At 42.1% G+C, this 21,181-nt stretch overlaps 2 protein-coding genes across 2 annotated transcripts in view; both read left to right on the forward strand.

Annotated features, from left to right (window-relative positions):
- The first annotated feature begins 2,522 nt into the window (after positions 1 to 2,522).
- LOC114559114 (uncharacterized) lies at positions 2,523 to 7,368 on the forward strand. The gene is made up of 10 exons (XM_028583571.1): positions 2,523 to 2,655; positions 3,959 to 4,091; positions 4,213 to 4,429; positions 4,649 to 4,925; positions 5,016 to 5,193; positions 5,330 to 5,406; positions 5,510 to 5,688; positions 6,007 to 6,255; positions 6,410 to 6,737; positions 6,892 to 7,368. The coding sequence occupies exons 4-8, from the start codon at positions 4,689 to 4,691 to the stop codon at positions 6,035 to 6,037; spliced, it is 702 nt and encodes a 233-aa protein (XP_028439372.1). The 5' UTR covers positions 2,523 to 2,655; positions 3,959 to 4,091; positions 4,213 to 4,429; positions 4,649 to 4,688; the 3' UTR covers positions 6,038 to 6,255; positions 6,410 to 6,737; positions 6,892 to 7,368.
- A 12,543-nt stretch (positions 7,369 to 19,911) lies between these two features.
- Positions 19,912 to 21,181, forward strand: part of oprl1 (opiate receptor-like 1) — a 118,636-nt gene continuing 117,366 nt past the window's right edge. Inside the window, exon 1 of the mRNA XM_028583652.1 lies at positions 19,912 to 20,209. The gene's annotated coding sequence lies outside the window, so the exon portion shown is untranslated. The remainder of the gene's footprint in view (positions 20,210 to 21,181) is intronic.

The raw sequence follows: 21,181 nt of genomic DNA on the forward strand, positions 1-21,181 counted from the left end.
AGTATAGGCTATCACGGGGTTGTATAGCAGGAGAGTTGAAGAGAGAACAATAAAGTAAGCCGTGTGAATCTAAGCTGCTACGTCTTTATTCCTTATTTTAAGAACCCAACACGACATGGTGACAGAAGTGGAGCTACAGTGAGTGAAAGGATAGCGGGCAGTATATGAGAAGAGGGAGGACACAACAAAGCAAAAAAAACACCGAAGTGGAGAGGCTAAAGCTAAGCAGTTAGCGAACATGTCGCACTCGCAACGAGGACAGCAAGCTGCCGGGCATGAACAGGACGACCCTCCACAGCCTCCTGCTAAAACATGTGCAACGTTCTCAATAAACCCACCGGAATCCTTCGACTTTTCAAAGCCACAAGACACTGGAAAAATGGATAAGAAGTTTCGAGCATTTCAGAGTGGCTAGCGACCTGGATAAGTCATCAGATGCTAACCAGGTGAACACGCTAATATATTGCATGGGAGACGAGGCAGATGACGTGTTAAAAGGGCTGACTTTTTGGCTGAAGATTGTGAGTACGGGGCACTGCGCGACGAGCTGTTGAGAGACAGGATCGTAGTAGGCATCCGAGACAATGTGCTTTCGCAGAAGATGCAGATGGAAAGCAGGCTGGATCTGACAAAAGCCATTAATATGGTCAGACAAGCAGAGGACATTAAACGGCAACAAACAGATGTGAGAGGAGACACCAATCATGCAACAGAAACTACAGTGGAGGCAGTGCACGCTAGGAAAGCAAAACAGCAAGCCTGGGAAAATAAAAGACAGCCAGCTAAACAGTACAAAGACAAGCACGAAGCACAAGCAGGAGCACAGCTTAAGTCATGCCCTAAATCAAATGCCGGGAACGAGCCAAGCAATCTGTGTGGTGGCCTGGGCTATGTAGCCAAATAGGGGAGCTGGTGTTGAAATGCACGGCGTGTGTTAAAGAACGTGCCAGTGTGACTGAGCCTCTTATGTCTTCCAAGCTACCTGATAGGCCATGGCAGAAGCTAGGGGCTGATTTGTTTACATTGAAGAACAAAGACTACTTGCTTGTTGTGGACTACTTTTCCAGGTATGTTGAGGTGGCCCAGCTGAGCCCGACAAGATGTGTGGATGTGGTAAAGCACCTCACGTCAACGTTCGCCAGGCACGGCATACCAGAGATTCTAGTCACAGACAACGGTCCTCAGTTTGCGTTGGCTCACATGACAGCTTTCGCCACAGAGTATGAGTTCGAGCATGCCACGAGCAGCCCCAGATACCCTCAAAGCAACGGCGAGACCGAGCGCGCTGTCCAAACCATCAAAAATCTACTGAAGAAAGCAACTGACCCCTATCGTGCGCTGCTGGCTTACAGGTGCACTCCTTTGAGCAATGGCTTCAGTCCGGCCCAGCTGCTTATGGGGCGCCGCCTGCGCACAACAGTGCCAGCTTTCCCGGCGGTGTTGGAGCCAGCCATCCCAGACCTTCGGTCGGTGCAGCGCAAAGAAAGGGAGAAGAGATGGATGGACGCAAGCAACTACGACCGCAGACACAGAGTGAGAAATCTCTCAGACCTGTCACCAGGAGATCAAGTGTCAGCAGACGACAGCAGTAACACACAAGGGCATGCTGCAGGGGTTGACCTGCAGGACACTTCGACGGACACTGGTCAGGTGTCTCCGGAGGGGCCTCAGAACTCTCCCCAAACTGTGAGAACCAGGTCTGGCAGGTCTATCTCAAAGCCCGATAGACTAAATCTGTAAGAACTCAATTTAAAAAAAAAAAGGAATGAAAAAGAAAAGATGCTAAATGTATTGAGGGCAGAACAGGGAGGGTGTTTAATAGGAGGTTGAATCCTGTTTTGTGTTAAAGGTCTAGGGTGACTACTGTGTGTTCATTCGTAGTTTAAAGGGCCTCAAAGAGTTCATATTTGTTAGTGTAATCTGGTCTCAATAGAGTTCACAGGAAAGTAGTGTTAAATAATCACTGTAAAGAAATGTTATAGTAGACCAAATGTTTCACATGCAAAAGTGAGATTATGAGTTTTGATGCAACCTGGTGATAAATATGTAGGTCACAGTTTATTGCTTTTCAGAAAGGGAGATGTGGTGTGATCTATAATATTGTTAGACTGCCAGGGCACTTATGGAATGCCGTTTTATTCACAATTAAATAAATGAATAAATACATAAATAAATACATAAATAAATAAATGAATAAATACATAAATAAATAAATAAATACATAAATGAATGAATGAATGAATGAATGAATAAATAAATAAATAAATAAATAAATACATCATGAAATAAATGAGGCAATAAATACATAAATAATTAAATAAATTTAATTATTTCATGGTACTTTTATTTCATAAGTCCATATTTATTTATTTCAAGAGACTTTTATTTTTCTAATGCCACATTTATTTATTTCCCTCTCTATTTATTTCCAGTTCTTATATGCAAATCAGGGGGCGTGGCTATCTTTCACATTCAGAACAGAGCCAAAAAAAAAAAAAAAGGCTGACGAAGTGAGAGTGCAACACTGTACTCTTTACCCAGCGCACAGTCACCTATTCTGGGGTAATTAGACCACCAACTAGCGCTGACCTGACGGAGCACCACGACCGGCAGTTTGCGGTGCTGTGTGCCCAGCCCTCAGTCACCTATTCTGGGGTAACTAGACGACCAACTAGCGTTGACCTGACAGAGCACCACAACAGGCAGCTCATGGTACTCTGTCCACTGCGGGTTGACACGACAGCTGAGGCGTTGTTCAAGGTCCCATGGCATGAAAATTTCATTTTATGAGGTTTTTTAACATTAATGAGTTCCCCCAGCCTGTTTATGGTCCCCAATTGGTTTAAAATGGTGATATGTGTAAACCGAGCCCTGGGTATTCTGCTCTGCCTTTGAAAAAAAGTAAGCTCAGATGAGCCATTCAGGAATCCGCTCGATATGTCGTAATAACGAGTCCGCTCTTGGAGAAACAAAGCTTGGACGTGGATGTTCAGTTTTTCACAAGTTCAGACAGCTAGCTAACGCTACGCCGACGTTTGCTAACGTTAGTGCAACAGCCTGCTAGGTAGCTAAATATTACGAATGCTTTACTGTGAGTTTCCTAGCTAAATCTGCGTCTACTTTGTCAACATAAGACCTGGGTCGAAATGTGTGAGGTTTTAATGCGTTATACACACAGATAACTGGCTATAGTTAGCCTGGACGTATGCTACCGGACATTAGCTAATTTCGACGAGCTAACCATGACATTATTGTCGCCCACACTCAACCTCTGCTGCTAAAAGCATTTAACCTGCAGTAATGTTTGAAATGGAGACACGCATATTGTGCCTTTTCACGGAGATCCAGGCCATTATTTTAAGGCCTAGCTAAACCAACTATAGGGGTACACTCTGTAATACTGGTCACTTCTTTACATCTGGAGTGAAGCTATATTGTCATTTAGTTGCTCAAATGCTGTGTACTAGTACCTAGCAATGGTATAAGTAGTGGATTGGTGTTTGTATCAGTTGTAACACTGCTATTATGTCTCATCATATGTCATTCTGTTTTCTTTAGATCATTAGATTATATGATATCAAGGGGAATGGATATACATACAAATTGTGGGTGTTGTGACACTGTTTTTGCTTTTAGATCAACAAATAATAACCCAAAATTATTGTCTTGATACTGTCATGCATAAGATTATTTTTTCTGTCCTGGACTCGGTCTTTACTCTGACCTGTTCTTGTCTTGGACTCAACAAAGTTGGTCTTGACAACAGCCCTTGTGTGAATACACACTGTAACACGTGTGTTGTTCACTTCTTTGTTATTTGGATAACCGTTCTGCTGTTGGTGTTACGGCGCGTGCAATATCTGCCTATGCCATCTTTTAAATTATTGAGTGTGCACCTCTGCAAATATATACAAAGTAATAAATTGAGTGCTAACTTTACCTTGTTTTCTGTACACAGGCCAGCACATCAACTGCTTCCATTAAGCTGCCTTTCTCAAGGGATGTTGCCTGCCAGACAGACTACCTGGAAACACGTACTATAGGCACACAGCTAGCCTTGAAGACTCTGCGGCCCCACTTTAGAAGTGAAGGTATGTACTTGCCACCTTCAGTACATTTACTTTTCATGCACTCAGTAAGTATTGTGGCATTTGTCAATGCTTTCATTATGTGTTGTTTCATTGGACTTTCCTGTTTAAATTTTGGCCGTAGTTATCCAGGCAAGTGTCTCCTGCAGAGATTTTGGTGTGGGGCCCTCAAATGCAGACCCTTTGTGCCTGTCATCGACACCTATAAAGAGACCACCCAAAAGACCTTGTTTAGACAATCCATTGGAGGGCAGCTCTTTGGTGGGAGCTTCAAAGGGACAGGATTCCAGTTATGATCCTGCCGACTCCATCACAGCATCGTTAGACTCTACGCTAAAGTCGTAAGTTACTTTTATAATTTTTCTAAATTGTATGCCATTCTGACATAAAGGAATAGTGTCAGTGAGACTGTTGTTTTTATCAATACTTTTCGGACTGTTTATGTGCATAAAGATTGTTAAACCAGCTGCAAACAGGATGATGGTTTAAAGTACAGTCCAGATGAAAGCTCAATCTGTTTAACACAAACTGAAATTTCCTTTCTTTGTTTTTTTTTTCAGAGAAGATTCATCCACTTCCACCCACAACAGCAAAATATACATGGTGTACGAGAACTGCATCATGGAGTTGTTTAATGCATGTCCAGTCTGCACGCGGGCATGTGATGTGAAGACCCAAAGGCTGGGGACATTCCTGTCTCTGAAGCAGTGGTGCCCCCATTGCACATTTACAAGACACTGGAATAGCCAGCCTGTCCTTGGGAGCACGCCGGCTGGAAATCTGCACCTTTCTGCCGCCATGTACCTCAGTGGTGCATCTTTCATCAAAATTGAAAAGGTAAATGATGTGCAACTGGAGTTACTTTGACTGTGAATTACTTCAATTTAGATCAAATTACATGTATTATTTATCCTCCCAAACCAACAGGTCTTCAAGGCAATGAAGCTACAGTTGTTTTGGTATGAAACATTTCGCCGCCATGCCAGATCTTTCATTGAACCGGCAGTTATTCACCATTGGAAAGTCACACAGGATGTGAATCTGCAGCGGCTGTGTCAGGAGGAAAAAGTGATCCTTGGTGGTGACATGAGAGCTGACTCACCAGGTATTGATACTTTATTGAATAAGTGTAGTTTATACATGGGTTATTGTTGGAAGTTAAATGGAGTGACATAAATAAAATTCCAGACATAATAAGCATTAAATAGTGATTACTGATATCCCTATTTGAACAAAAACAGGCCACTCTGCAAAGTATGGGAGTTATACAACAATGGATCCCCAGTGTAACACCATTGTGGACATTCAGTTGGTTCAGGTAAGTTGCCCAAATTTATTTTGCAAAGGGGTTATTGGTTGGAATTTGAAAGTCAAAGTCTGTAATGCATTTTCTCTTAATATATTGTTTTCTGTGTCAACAGGTTGGTGGTAGCTACCACATGGAGAAGGAGGGCCTGACGAGGAGTCTAGCATTACTGGAGTCACGTGGCGTCAAACTTGATTGCATTGTCACTGATCGTCATCCACGAGTACAGAAGTTCCTCAGGGAGAGAAACATAACCCATTACTACGATGTCTGGCACATGGCAAAAGTTATATTGTCAGTGCCAATATTGAGCTGATTGACGTCCATATTCCACTATAACATACAAAATCTATCATTTTTGCTCCAGCCTTTTCCTTTGTTTCAGTTGTTAGTGATATCCTTTTGGTGCGAAGGACCTGATGTTAGATTTTTTTTTAAAGCTTGCGTAAAGCTCCCATTTGGTGAAAAGACTTATCTTTGCTGTGAAAATATTGACACTATGAGTAAATGTTAAAAAAAATTGCTTTGAAATTGATTTTGAAAAGCTACAATAGAGTAATTACTCAGTTTGAGTATCTTAACTAAGTGTAATATATTTTGCTTTCGTTGTAGGAATTTCAAAGAAACTGGAAGCAATCAGTAAGCAAAAAGACTGTAAGAAACTCAAGAAGTGGATGAAAAGCATCAACAACCACATATACTGGACTGCAGCTAGCTCAGCCTCCGGCCCAGAGAGAATCGCAAAGTGGACCGCGATCCTGAACCATGTTCGAGATGTCCATACATACGAGGATCCCCTTTACCCCAAGTGCGAGCATGTGATCCGCAAGACAACTGACAAGAGTAAATGGCTCCAAGCAGGTATTTCATCAATATAACAGGCTAAATGTAAAAACAGTAAACAGACAACTACACGCACTGTAATTATTTAGTCATTTTCAGAAATTTACCAGGGATCAATGTTGTAATATTGTGTACTGTATTTTTTTCTAATATATTGTCTTATTGTCTGCAGCAACTCCAGCTTTCTACAAGTTGGAGAAGTTACTGACCAACAAAAGAACGATGGAGGATGTTGCAAAACTGAGCCCCCACTACCAAACTTCATCATTGGAGGCTTTCCATGCCATCATCCTTCGTTTTGATAATTGTAGCCTAAAATATCTGTTGTTATTAACAAGTTTTGTATTATACTTCCAGACTCTACCTGGCTGCTATGCATTACAATGAAAATGCGGACCGACCACAGGCCAAAACACAGGAACCTCTCTTCAAAATCTACTTTCCAAAGGCTAGGAAGGGAGAGTGCAGAGCTAAACCACAAAAGACACAGCCGACCTTTGGTAAGGGTTCAATTCAATAAAAAAAAAAACATATTTTCAAATTCTAACATTTATTTCTCTTAATGAAAAGACAATTAAATACACAAACACAGTAAAAACAAAACCCAAACAATTAAAAACAGAAATATTTTTGTGATTTTGTTTTATGATACAGGTTACGTTGCCGACATGATGGACCTCATTTTTGAGGAAGTGTTTGTCGACCCTACGCCATACACCGCTGCACTGTTGGCCATCCCTGTTTGAGAGGACCTATCGGCGCAGTATGAGAAGCCGGACAAGGAGGAGGTCATTGCCAGCTTTGTGTCAACGTTCAAACGGGGGGCAGTTTAAAGCCTACATAGTGGCCTTCCTCATCAGGAAACTCTGAGCGGATGCGCAGAACCACACAAGCTGGAATAACGACCCGGATTCTCCAGGATCCCAGGAGGCCCCAGCACCAGCTCACAAAGGAACGATAGGAGAGATACCTGTAGCGACTGAACTATTTATTCTGTTATTTAGTTTTGCATAGATTTTTTATTATTATGTTGTTATTATTGTTATCTAAATATTCCTATGTTCCTATGGATCATCTTCAATGCATGCTTTGTAAAAAGAATTTCTTTTCGTATGTAAATAAATCTGGACACTGTCAACACTATTGGATGAAAATTAAGCACACAATTTGTTGAGTCAAGACAAGACTTTATTTTTTATATTAACTTCTGTAACAAAGCACAACTTACTGGTGTATTCCTCTCAATTGTAGAGGGCCATAGTCAGCTCTGTATATTTGGCCTGCATTCTGCAGAGAGTAGAAATTCAAGCAGACAGGCTCAAATCCAGGATGGTCAACCATACATGTAAGCTGTTCTTTGACCTCCCGTAGTCTTCTAGTAACCTAATTTTAATTAAAAATGGTAAGTGTCATTTTAAAGCACAATTAGTTGTCACGTGAATAGACGAAGTAGTTTTTTAGTACAATTTAGTGGTGACAATGCTACCTGAGCTGTCTCCAAGCAGCAAATATTCTCAGCTTCTGTGGGCATGGTAACACATTTTCCACAACGGCACCTACCTTTTGTACCTATACAAAAAGGTAGATGTAATAATGGCAGAGGTATGATTAACTAAGAGTGGTGCTGGTTAGTGTCTATAGCTGATATTTTATTATATATAGGAAACATTTCTGGGGTAAATCATGGGTTATGTGTAACATTACTGCATTATACAGTACGTGGCCTAATTACAAAATGAGCCACCGTGCAGTATTCTCTAAAATACAAACATGACTGATATAGATGCTAATACAGCTTTAGAATTCTAGCAACATGAAAAGCCATACATAAAAGCATACATAAACAAACCAACTAAAGTACCATATGCAGACACAATTAAAAAACAAGCCAAAGTACAGTCTTCTCTAAAATACAAACATTACTGATATGACTGATATAGAAGCTAATACAGCTTTAGAACGCTACCAAATTACAGCAACATGAAAAGCCAACAATGTAGGCTAGCGTTAGCTACATGATAGTAACTGTAACAGCATACATAAACAAACCAACTAAAGTACTGTATCCAGACACTATATTTTCAACTAACCATTCGGAGACCTGCTGTTGTAGCCGCAGAGTTGCAGCTCCTTCAGGTGCTTCTCCCTCCGGACCAGAATCTGGGTCAAACTGGAAAGCTTCAACAACTGCGAGTCTACAAGCCATTGCGATACATCCACTGTAAACATTAGCGCATAGTGCCGTGGCCGCAAGTTGGTCAAGGCCACACCCCCACCCTCCACCTTGCCCTGTCAATCTCCTCCTCATTAGCATTTAAAGCTACAGACAATGGCACGTCCTGAAGAAAGCTCATTGAGGGACTGAAACTAGTGGCTGTAATTCTGCATCAATGCTGAATTTGGGGAAAGACACTTCAGATACTGTATCAGGGGACCACTGAAGCCTATATAAAAGCAGCAAAAGACCACCATGTCATAGGACCTTTAAAGTGTAAATTGCAGGTCACATTTTTCATGAAGTTAAGCAATGTGCTTATTAAACATAAAGAATATAATATGAAAAGTTGGAACTTTTTACAGTGGTTTTAAGCACTCCCCCTCCCTTCCACTAAGACTAGAGTTACCGTTAGTCTAACCACGGGTAGGCTAGCAGTTATATTGGAGACCTAGCAAAAATGGTGAACTATTGTGTTTGTGCGGGATGTACAATACATCAGAAACAGGGCAGAGGGTCCACTAGGAGAAACGGCTGATTCGTGCCTGGGTGAGGTTTGTGGCTACGAAGTGGGCTGATTTTACTGCTGTGACCCACTCTCTCCTCTGCTGCTGCGCTGTGGCCCTGTGTGTGTGTGTGTGTGTGTGTGTGTGGCGGTGTGTGTGTGTGAAAGACGGCTGGCCAGCGAGGTTGTCAGGTGCTTGTTGAGTTTAACTCCAAAAAGACAGTTAACCCCAGGTTCCCATTAATCTTATGATGGACGTGTGTTGTGATATTTAAACAAACGATCTGTCAACGGCGAAATAAAAGCCCCTTATTTACGAGAGCGGTCTGAGAGACCTCCGGTTTACAGCGGTGTGTCCGAGCGAGACTGTCCGAGCCAGCGGCCGGGGCAGGCGCTGCTGGTTGTCGCGTTACTTTATGGAGCTTCTCAACTCCGAAAACTTTGAAGCAAATTGTCAATTTAGCAACGATTTTCGCAAGACTGCCTATATTCGAAATCTAAACAGTTAATTTCTCGCCTAAAACATTGTCAGAAGTGAATTTAGTGATGAATAAGAATAAGAAAATTGTTAAAATTGTCCTGTTGTTGGTCTGCCAAAGAAGTCCCATTCACCTTGTTCTGAATGTGAGAGATGATTGCATGATTTGCATATAAGAACTGGAAATAAATACAGAGTGAAATAAATAATTGTGGCATTAGGAAAATAAAAGTCTCTTGAAATAAATAAATAAGGCATTAGGAAAATAAAAGTCTCTTGAAATAAATAAATATGGACTTTTGAAATAAAAGAACCATGAAATACTTACATTTATTTAATTATTTATGTATGTATTGCCTCATTTATTTATTTCATGATGTATTTATTTATTCATTTATTTAATTGTGAATAAAACGGCATTCCATAGGCACTAGGGGGCAGTATAGGCTATCATGGGGTTGTATAGCAGGAGAATTGAAGAGAGAACAATAAAGTAAGCCGTGTGAATCTAAGCTGCTACGTCTTTATTCCTTATTTTAAGAACCCAACACCACAGTTACCAAATTCACTTCTGAGACTTTTTTATGCGAGAAATCAACTATATAAAGCTCAAATATGGGCTGTTTGATGAAAATTGATGGCTAACTGCAAATTTGGTAAGACGTGTCACACTTTAGGAGCTCCATACAGTCTGACGAGAAAGCGGAAACCTGCTGGGCTCCATACCCAGCGCAAAGTCACCCTTTGTGGATTTCTGCACTCCCGGGGCTCCACGGCCGGCTGCCGGCATTACTATAATATGTTTACAGTTTGCATTTCATCACAGCACTTATATCACAGCTACCCCAAGGTTTTACAAAGCAAACCGTTGTGTCCAATTTCAATTTAAGGCATTTTTATGAACGTGAGGGGTCTTGTTGGAGGAGCAGCTAGCTAGCTAGCTATATGTCCCATTCAATACAATGGGAAAAGATCGCGGCTAGCTAGCTACACTTTCGTCACGGCACTTATATTATAGGTTCCCCAAGGTCTTATAAAGCTAACAGTTGTGTCCGATTTCAATTTAAGGCATTTTTTTGAACGTCAGGGGTCTTGTTAGGAAGAGCAGCTAGCTAGTTATGTGTCCCATTCAATACAATGGGAAAAGATCGCGGCTAGCTAGCTACACTTTCGGCATAACTATAGTATATTTACAGTTTGAATTTCATCACGGCACATATATTACAGGTTCCCCAAGGTCTTACAAAGCTTAGCTAACACTTGTCCGATTTCAATTTAATGCATTTTTGTGAATTTCAGAGGTCTCGTTAGGAGGAGGCTAGCTAGCTCTCATTGATGGACTCCAACTCACCGCAGGCTCTATCAATGAGACTCGCGGACAAGAGGCGTTTATTTCCCCAATCGTTTGTTTAACTAACTCAACACACATATCCATTATAATATTAACTGGAACCTGCGGTAAGAGATTGCGGGCGTAACAAGCTCGCTGACCGCGCTCTCAGTCACACAACGGCCATTTAGCAGGAAGAGGGGAGGGGGAACAGCGAGCTGCAGGCCCTGGAGCTCTGTCAGGGCAGCGCCATTTGGTAGTCCAGTCACCCAGAAAGGGTGAGTTTGCGCGGGTATTGAGTACCGCGAGCTGCCGGCCGTGACGGAGCTCAATCTAGCTCACAGCAGGCCGGGGTCTGTGAAGGAGGACAGGCAGAGCGGCGATGTAGCAACCCAGGCAGCACCGGCTGCTGAACTCCGACACACAGTCGGACAAAATTTGCAATTAGCCATCAATTTTCGTAAAACGGCCCATATTTGACTTTTACATAGTTGATTTCTCACATACAAAAGTTTCAGAAGTGAATTTTGTAATGGAATAGCAGAGATCTGCGTGACCTAGATTCAGAAGACTACCTGATCTCAGGTCAGTTGTGTAGCCTATGTAAATGTTGGGGCGTGACAAAGAGAGAGACTAGAGCCAAATGAGGAGGAGCCGCCGAGTTGATCATTCATCAACTCTGCGGCTCGTTGAGATTTGCCCGTTTTCAGAGGCAGTTTCAAATTGTGAGATTTGCAGAGGAAAGTGGTGACAATGGTATTTAGAGGTTCTATGTATGTCCTATTTACCCACCAAACTGTCATTTTTCAACAATGACAAGGTAAAATCGGTTTTGCATTCTATCACCCCTTTAATTATGTATCAACCTATTCTTATCTATCAAAGGCAAAAAAGAAATAAAAAAAACAATACTACTTGAGAGCTTATTTCCACTGTGTGGGACTCAACAAGACCAAGACCAGGAACAGCCTTGCCCTGGATGACACCCTGTCATCAATAATGACAATAAAAATAGCTGGCCTGGAGCCCTGCTTCAAGTGGGAGCAACCATCAAGGCCTCTAAGAAGGCCACAGTTCAGTACAACAAGGCACACATATCTTAAAGACAATGTTCACACAGTGGTTAAACTTATTGTATTTAAGTTGTTATTAGTTTGGGAATTTTAAAATATGTTAAAATAACAGGACCTTTATTCCAAAGTAAACATACACAAAATGAGCCATGCTGTGTCTTTTGTCTTGCTGTTGGTATTTTTCAGTCTATTTTCTGCTGGACCTTGTGGTGGGAAAGGCCTTGATTGAAGAATTAATTCCCCTCACTGCCTAATCTAATGAGGTTTGTTCTTTTTGGTTTGGCCCCACCAAATCTCACTCCAAGGTTTTTTGTAAAGTTGGCAGCCCTGGCCTAAGTGTTGCAGCCCCATCCCTCTGGAACACCCTCCCTGCAGATATCGGCAATGCTACATCCCTGGACATGTTTAAAAAAACTCCTCAAACTCCACCAGTTCACCACAGCCTACAGCCTCCATCAGCCAAGCTTAGCCCCAGTAATTCTGTAAAGTGTCCTTGGGATTTGTGAAAGGTGCTATATAAATAAAAGTTATTATTATAATTATTATTAAGTTGTAAGCTGATGGTAGTTATTTGGCTCATATTTTGGCTTTTTCCCTTTCCTTTATCGTGTTATATATATATATATATTTTTTTTTTTTTGTGTGCATGTAATAGGTTTACTTCCGTGACAAACATGCGTCACTTTGTAACACACGTTATAATGCTCGTCTAGCTGCTAGCGTGGCATGCCCTCATACTCTGCTTCTGACTGGCTAGTAGTGCATACATGTTGTTCAACTCCCAACAAAGATGGAATAGAAGTGTGATGCCTCACTCTGAAGCTAAAACAGAGAGCTCAACACACACCTGAAAATGAGCATAATATGAGCACTTTAAACATGTCAAACTACTGGTAGGTCCCTAAAGTCCACAACACCAGCTTATTCACCATATTAATATGAACTGAAGCAAACAGTTGACGCCACAGAACACAGTGAGTTCACAGTATGGTAGATACCTGTTGTTTTGTTGCGTAATAATTAGTCTCAGCCAGAACCTGGTTGTTCTGTGGGCTGCATGGCTCAAAGGAATTAATCTAATGCCAGAAAGTGGACCCAGCACAGAGCCCTGAGGAGTCCTGACATGGAAATCACTCATTTAAGACTCTCACTCTCACACACACACACACACACACACACACACACACACACACACACACACACACACACACACACACAGAGTTCATTACAGTTCATTTGCCAGCAATTTGGCTGATCGGGTCTGCTCAGTTCACAAAAACAACATATGACTTACAAAGGAGAAGTCGACTTTAAATCACTTTGACAGTGTTTAAAATACTGCTGACCTCCTCCCGGGTTCACTTTCTTGTTTGGATATTTTTCTTTGTTCCGTGAATCAGTGGAGATTTCCAAAAGACAATTCCAAACTATAATACTCAGCACCCACAGTGGAGTTTTATAGAGAAATGTTTCAGCGATCTGTCTGTATTAGTGTTCCTTTGGTACAATAAATGTGTGTGTTTGGTTGCCTTCCTCCTGGGATAAAAAGAAAATCTCCTGTTTAGGTGTCAAGGCCTAGCTAGCTAGCTGTCTGGATTTACCCTGCAGAGTGGAACGTTGTGGCTATAGAAAAAGGCACCAGGCTGGGAGCCAAGCTGGGTGTGTTGTTTTTAGCGTCTACCATGTTTTTTGGATACTACCACAGGAGAGCATTGTGGAGAGTGGTTCCAAAAAAAAAAATTATTTACAGTTCCATACACTGAGCAAAGCAACAAAAAGATCATATTTGTTACTGAGATGAGACCCTTTAGTGACACTACTATTATAGTCATTACACTACTTGATTAGAAACTAATACTTGTATTGTGAGCAGCCCTGAAAACAATCTCTTGTTTGTCTCTCTGTTTCTGCAGCACAGCTTCTACAAAACCTCTCTTCTTCGGTTTATCCAGAGTTTAGTTTTTCACCGAGACCTGTAACCGGTTGAGGTTGTGCTTGGTTAGCTTTGTGATTCAGCGCTTGAACAGTTTCTTTGTGTGGTTTAGTGTCATGGACATGTTTTTCTGAAGCTTGGGCCCACTTCACACGAGGAATTTGAAAGGATTGCTTGGACGCATATAGGCATAGATTTTGGGGGGGATATGCCCCCAAAATCGCCCCAAAATATTTATAAGAGGTAGATTTGCCCCCCTCAAAAAATTTGACAAGCCAAACAGGTAACCGTTCAGGGGGCTAAGAACATGTTCTTATCTGTAAATTTGTTTCCCAACGATTTCAGAAACCACTATAGTGGACCATGCCATCCTAACCAGCAGCGCACGTCTCTTCTCTCTTTCTCCGTGAAATGAAGCTGCCTTCAAGTGCGGTCGGAAATGTGTGGATCTATATACGATCTGACAGACAGGAAGTGTGAAATATAAAGTGTACATGTTGTACATTTGGGGGTTAAAGAACACAACAGAGTCGTAGAAAATAAAGAAAATAAAGACGTGATTCGTGCAGAAAAGGCACAAATATTTGCATAAGAAATCACCAGAATGCAGGAATTGAAGTGTATGACGCTCCAATTAATGATGCAGCACATGAAATGGGCCCCTGGATGCAACTTATATTTTAGATCACTTGTCTCAATTCCCATTTCCAGCCACTCACAGACTTAGATCCGGCCCTCATAACAATTTTGGTTCACAATCAATTTTGGCCCACCTAGTTTTTGTCGCTTTGTCTGACATTTTTTGGTGCTTTTTCCAACAATTCTTAATCTTTTTTTTAGACATTTTGAACCTTTTCCGACAACTTTGTCTCTTTGTTTGGCTATGAAGGCTGAGGGTATTTTTTTGGGCTTTATGTCGACCAAACTGTAAGTGAGACTATATGAGACATGCAATAATACAGCCAAAAATATTTGACTTTTTTTTTTATTAAATAAAAGCATGTCAGTGTCTGGCTCTTGATGGGATACTCATTTACCAGTTTGACACCCCTGTTTTACAGTAGATTGATAATGCTATTTTTAAAGTAGTCACAGCATCCAGCCTCCTCTGACAATTAACACCGTTTCCAGTCATACCATGAAAGTAATCTTTGCACACTTGTATACAGACAGTTAAGTGATGAGTCAATTAGCTCCTGCACACTGTTGACACTGTTACTCTGAAGCTTTATTTTTGTTCAAGTGACAAAGAGCTGATTGCTGCTACTTCAGCTCATTTCCAAGAAAATCAACTGTTTGTGTAGCAGGTTTGATGGCGTTTGTGCAGGGTTTCCCCCAGAAACGTTGTTTAGCCCGGTGGCAAGTTCCTTTTTCATCAGCAGTCAGACTGATGGCAGCACTAATGTAGCAACTCGTTCTCACTCCCAACTCGTCAAATACTGAGTCAGTGGCTCTCAGCGTCAGATACAGATGCAAAAAATCTCCCTTTAGCGTCTGTATGGTACGCACCAGCTCCACCGCAGCACTGTAAGATGAGGTAGTATTAAAGGGGTGGTTTAGAATTTTATATAAGACCTCATTTCCAAGTTAGCCAGTATGTTATTTATCAGTTTAGACAGTTTTCAATTCAATTCAATTTTATTTATAGTATCAAATCATAACAAGAGTTATCTCGAGACACTTTACAGATAGAGTAGGTCTAGACCACACTCTATAATTTACAAAGCCCCAACAATTCCAACAATTACAGTAATTCCCTCAAGAGCAAGCAGTGGCGAGGAAAAACTCCCTCTTGGGAAGAAACCTCGGACAGACCCAGGCTCTTGGTAGGCGGGTGTCTGACGGGCGGTTGGGGATATGATGAACAGTGGCGATAATAGTCAAATTAATAATGGAACAGTGACTTCAAATGGTAGTCGTAGTAGTTCATGTCATATCAAGGCGCTGCAGGGCGTTACAAGATGTAGTGTGGCCCAGCAGAGCATGGATGGACGTAGCAGGAAGCTGCAGGGTTCAGCAGGAAGCAGCATGACATTGCAGGGCACCGCTGAGCTCAGCAGGGAGTGCAGCAGGACCACGGTGACAGCTGCAACCAGGATCTTGGAGCCAACGTTCTCCAAGGAAATACGCTGGGTGAAAAAACATAAGGACTCCGGGGAGTAAACTCCCCAGAAGCTAGGATTAGTAACAAGCATTTCTGGGATGGGATGCACACAAATGGTAATAGAAAGGGAGAGGAGAGAGCAGCTCAGTGTGTCAAAGGAAGGAACGAAGTCCCCCGGCAGTCTAAAACTATAACAGCGTAACTAAGAGAGGTCATAAGGAGAGGTAGCCTGTTCGGGCTTTGAACTCTCCCCTGACGGATCGGGCTTTGCTGGCCTGCCTCCCTCTACTTTTTTTAAATGTTATTAATCTAACAATTATGAAGAGAAGCAGGTGGGCCAGATAGGTGAACACTGCAACTCCTCACTCCCTAACTATAAGCTTTATCAAATAGGAGAGTTTTAAGTTAATTCTTGAATGAGGAGACAGTTTTTTCAGAAGAGGTTTTATCACAGCTATTTTAAATGCCTGCGGTACATAACCTGTTAATAATGACATATTGATCATATCTAGTAATGAAGTGTTAACCACAGGTAATGCTTCTTTGAGTAGTCTCGTTGGGATAGGGTCTAAGAGACAGGTAGATGGCTAAGCTGAGGATATCTTTAACATTAATTGTTGGAGGTCTATAGGATAAAAGCAGTCTAAGTATATGTTGAGACTAGTCGTTATTTCTAGCGGTCCTGCATTTAAAGGTGAACTGTTAGAAGTTGAGGGCAAAAGGTGATTAATTTTATCTCTAATTGTTATAATTTTATCATTAAAGAAGCTCATGAAGTCATTACTACTTAGAGCTAGAGGAATAGATGGCTCAGTAGAGCTGTGGCCTGTCTGTCAGCCTGGCTACAGTGCAGGTTTTGAGACTTTCTTGCCAATCCAAACGGGATTCTTCCACTTTGGTGGAACGCCACTTACTTTCGAGGTTTCGCGAGATTTGTTTTAATTTGCGAGTTTGGGAGTTATACCAAGGTGCTAGTTTTTCAACACTTTTCATCCAGTCCTTCCAGTTGCAGAGTTTCCTGGTGCTAGGCTACCGCAAGTCAACAGTATCTGCTAGCCTGCCATTAAAAGTAGTCTTACACACTCCACAGTACACCTGAGGCAAATAAATTATAACGCCAGACTATCGATGTAAATGTCTATGGATAGAATAATGTTAGAATTAAAACTCCCCTTGCATCGCATTGCAATAGTTATACTTTGTTCCCTGTAGTTGGTACCATAGGCTACAGCAGCAGCGGAGTGATATTACCTAGGCTACCAAGAAAGCTGGTTTACATGACAATCACGCAAGTTTATTTACCTGCTGCTGTGAGCTCCAACTAATTCCACTCTGCCAGGCTGTAACTCACATAACGTTACCGGTACATGAAAGCACACGGGCTAGCAATTTGCATGTAAACTGTCTGAGCTTACATGACTTTTCTGTCAGCAATTACCTAAAGTTAGCGGTTAGCCCAGCCATTATCTACCAAGAGTGTTGCTATACTGTTGGCTAATGTTGTCACTCTCTGCAATGCATTGAACAGTAACGTTATCTCCACTAACGTTGTCAGTTATCAGTAACAGCTAGCGTTATGAAAGGGGCTAGCTTTATTAGTTAGAGTAGCCTACCAAAAGTTATTACCTGTTCATCAGTAGCTGTTGTTGCATCTAGAAAGACGGATGGAACCGCATTCGTTGTCAGTGACTTGTGGTCCTTTAGATTGCGGGGTTTTTCAAAGTTGTCTGGTCTAAAATTATCACTACGCATTTGCCACTTGAGTAGAGTCTCTGCCTTGATGTCCAAGCCAGCAGCAAGAAGCCACCGTTGGTTCCTTTGTGGATCTCGCAATGAAAATTTGTGGAAACTTTGTGGTGCCCATTTTGATTTATTTTTACAATTTCTAAATGCACACTGGATCACCATGTTGCCTAGTCCTTAGTTTCCAATACAATGCTTCAATACCAATGTACTGGGCTACTACTAGGTTTCCCGACTGGAGTGCGCTTCTCTGTTTACTTTTTGGCGCAGTACTACTAACCGGAGCTAAGTAAAATTCCACTGCTAAGAAACTAGTCCCTCAAAATGTAATGCGATCATTGAGATGCAAGGGTAGTTTTATTTCTAACATTAATTTATCAACAGATATTCTGGCGTTATAATTTATTTGCCTTGGATGTACTGTGGAGTGGGTAAGACTACTTTTAATGGCAGGCTAGCAGATACTGTTGACTTGCGCTAGCCTAGCACTAGCAAACTCTGCAACTGGAAGGACTGGATGAAAAGTGTTGAAAACTGTCTCCACTGATAAATAACACACTGGCTAACTTGGAAGTAAGGTCCTATGTCCAAAATTCTGAATCACCCCTTTAAGAGCGACAACAGTAGAGAGTAGTATGAACGACCAAAAATCAGGCTGGTTGGGGTGGTGGATGGGTCAAACAACATGGGAAATTCACCCAGGAGACTGGGGTTCATGTCCCGTTCTTGTCCCACGTGTCACTGAAACGTACATTTTGTTAACCCAACCACCACTTTTCCTAAACCTAACTGTCCCGTTGTTGTGCCGCATGTCAGTTAAATGTACGCCTCGACCCAGAGGGTCAAAAAGTGACGCCAAGAGTCCCGACCAAGTGCGTTGATGTGACACTAAAGGAGATTTTTAGCGTCAATAACAGCAGCCAATGCACATGGCCAAGCGTCCGTATTTTACGCAATGGGAGTGAGAAATGTGTTGAATGTAAAATCCAATAGTTTCTGTGATAAAAGAATCGTGGATGGAATTGCGAAATTGAGGATTTAAAAAAGCTAAACACTGATTCCATAGGGCCATACATTTAGTAGATTAGGAGATTTGAAAATATGACTATGTCTACACTGTTTGAAAAGTTCGTAGAAATACAAGCTAATATAGGCTACTGTGTTAATATGAAGGAATTTTCTGTAATAATTTTTCACAGGTGTTTCTCCGTATTTAGATTTTTTTGGATTAACAGAAATGTCCGTTTAAAGGTACAGAGGATATACTGTAAATCTACAGAATTTTTCGTTTTTGGATTAACAGAAAACAGTCCGTAAACTTAACGGAAAAGGTACTGCTACATTTGCTGCCAGGACATAATCTGTTTTTCTACGGATTGTTTTCTTACAGTTTAAGTTTTCAACCAAGCCGCCCCTAAAAAGTTAAAAAAATGTCATTACAAAATACTTGCCAGTGGCTTAGGCCCAGTGGGCACCAGGCTGGCAATACACTGGGGAAGAAACCCTGTTGTGGATATTACAGCCATATTACACTATGGGAATATTCTTTCCGTCTGGCAAATCCAAGCATGTGTTTCCTGTTTCTGTCTCCAGCAGAATTGCAGGTCTGAAATAAAGACGTCATCCATCTGGCCATGCGATGTGACATGACCAGACTGCACACTGCAGCACACTGTACAACATTCACAGGTTTCAGCTCACTGTTATCACCCACATCGGAACCATTGCATCACCTTTTTGTAGTGTTGCATTGAGCCGAGAGCTAATGGGATTACACTAACAGGTTGTGTTACTCTCATCATGTGTTCCTCTTTGGATGTTTAACTGTAGCTTCTGCTTTAAACATCCCTTTAGGATCCAACACACTATAAACATGCTGTGCTGTATGTATGAGAATGTATATACACACACACACACACACACACACACACAGATGCGCATAGCCTACAAGATGGGTTACTAGCATACTAACGGAGATGGAGAAAAGACAGAGAGAGGGAGAGAGAGAGAAGGGGGAGGGAGTGTTGTTGAGCAAGCCCTCATCGATCTGTCCAGCAAGAGAGAGAGAGAGAGAGAGGGGAGAGAGAAAGAGAGGAGAGAGAGAGAGAGAGAGAGAGAGGGAGAGCAAGGGCAGAAAGAGAGGGAGGGAGAGAGGGAGAGAGAGATAAGAAAATAATGGAAGAAAGCGCAGCGGCTGGCTGCATCTTTATCTGAGCAGACCCCTCCTCCCCTTCCTCACCCCCCCCTCCCTTCCCTCTCTCTCTCTCTCTCTCTCTCTCTCTGTCTGCCAGCTGATGCTGACTCTCGTCATCCCGGGGAAAAACCTGGACGGTGGTTTTGGGGATTTTTGACACAGACTATAGCATTTACTACTTGGTTTACAGAGGGAAACTGCGAATTTAAAGAAGACACAAAGACAGAAACCTAGAGAGGAAAGTGGACAGAAAGCAAGCAAGCCAGTGCACAGTAAAAAAAGGCAGGGGGGGAGAACAACAACTTCCAGCCCCCGGCCGGCTGTGCGTGCGTGCGCGTGTGTGTGTGTCCTCGGAGCGGTCTGCGGGGAGCCGTGCAGCTGTTTGACACCACAAAAGGTGAGATATTAGCAAAGCGTGCTACGGTCCAACGATGCGGCTCCACAGCCGCGTGTGTGTGTGTGTACAGATATGTGCGTCCTGAACCGGGACCGCCACAGTGCGCACTGCGTGTGGAAACGCGCCTCTGCCCGTCTGCAGTCTGTCACTGTGTTTATGTTGAGCTGCATCACCTAAAAGGTTGCCATAACACGCTGTATGGATACTGATGGCGCGTGGCGTGGCGCGTGCGTGGCGCACTTTGAATTCATAAAGTGCCGTATGCGCATTTGTGGCGCATCTATATGTGCGTTTCCCTATATGTGGTCTGTGTGCGTTTATACTTGCTTCGTCTGGTGGTGCGCTTAAGTGACATCACAAAGACATGTGGAAGTTTTGGTGCATGTGGGTGTGTTTACTTCCAACACCTGCTGGGATTGAGTGGGGTGCATGAGTGCGGTGCATTTTGGGATCTTATGTTGTTTTCAGGCTTAGAGTGGAGTCTTTTATGCGCTTTGTTGCAGACTTTATCATTGTGTCTTTACTGTGTGTGTGTGTGTGTGTGTGTGTGAGAGAGAGAGAGAGTCTTAAATGAGTGATATACTGGCTGTTAACTGTGTCAGTTTAGTGTTTATTTGAGCACACACACACACACACACACACACACACAGATAGACAACAATATATTTAAAATATTTTTAAATATACCATATTTAAAAAACAAAAATGTTTTGGACACACACACACACTTGTGTTACTACTGAGATACTTTGCAGCAGATCTGTATGGAAGTGTGTTAATGACAAAACTGCAGAAAACAAATCCCAAGAGCAGATTTTACGAGCGCTCACACAGATCTGTAAAGTCTCCCTGTTCTGACAGTTTTGGAGAACTTGAGGACATTTTTTTGTGGTTTACAGTTTTCAGCGAGACATACCCATCTCCACACTGTCATCACCTGGCGTGACTTATAAGGTGGGGCTTAACAGAATT

Source organism: Perca flavescens, chromosome 7 (assembly GCF_004354835.1).
Source record: "Perca flavescens isolate YP-PL-M2 chromosome 7, PFLA_1.0, whole genome shotgun sequence".
NCBI lineage: Eukaryota > Metazoa > Chordata > Actinopteri > Perciformes > Percidae > Perca > Perca flavescens.

What these genes read in the sequence shown, in the direction of transcription:
- LOC114559114 (XM_028583571.1), top strand. Translation starts at nt 4,689, where the DNA reads ATGGTGTACGAGAACTGCATCATGGAGTTGTTTAATGCATGTCCAGTC. An exon ending in CTTTCATCAAAATTGAAAAG is followed by an intron (nt 4,926 to 5,015) that starts GTAAATGATGTG and finishes CCAAACCAACAG; the next exon opens with GTCTTCAAGGCAATGAAGCT. An exon ending in CATGAGAGCTGACTCACCAG is followed by an intron (nt 5,194 to 5,329) that starts GTATTGATACTT and finishes GAACAAAAACAG; the next exon opens with GCCACTCTGCAAAGTATGGG.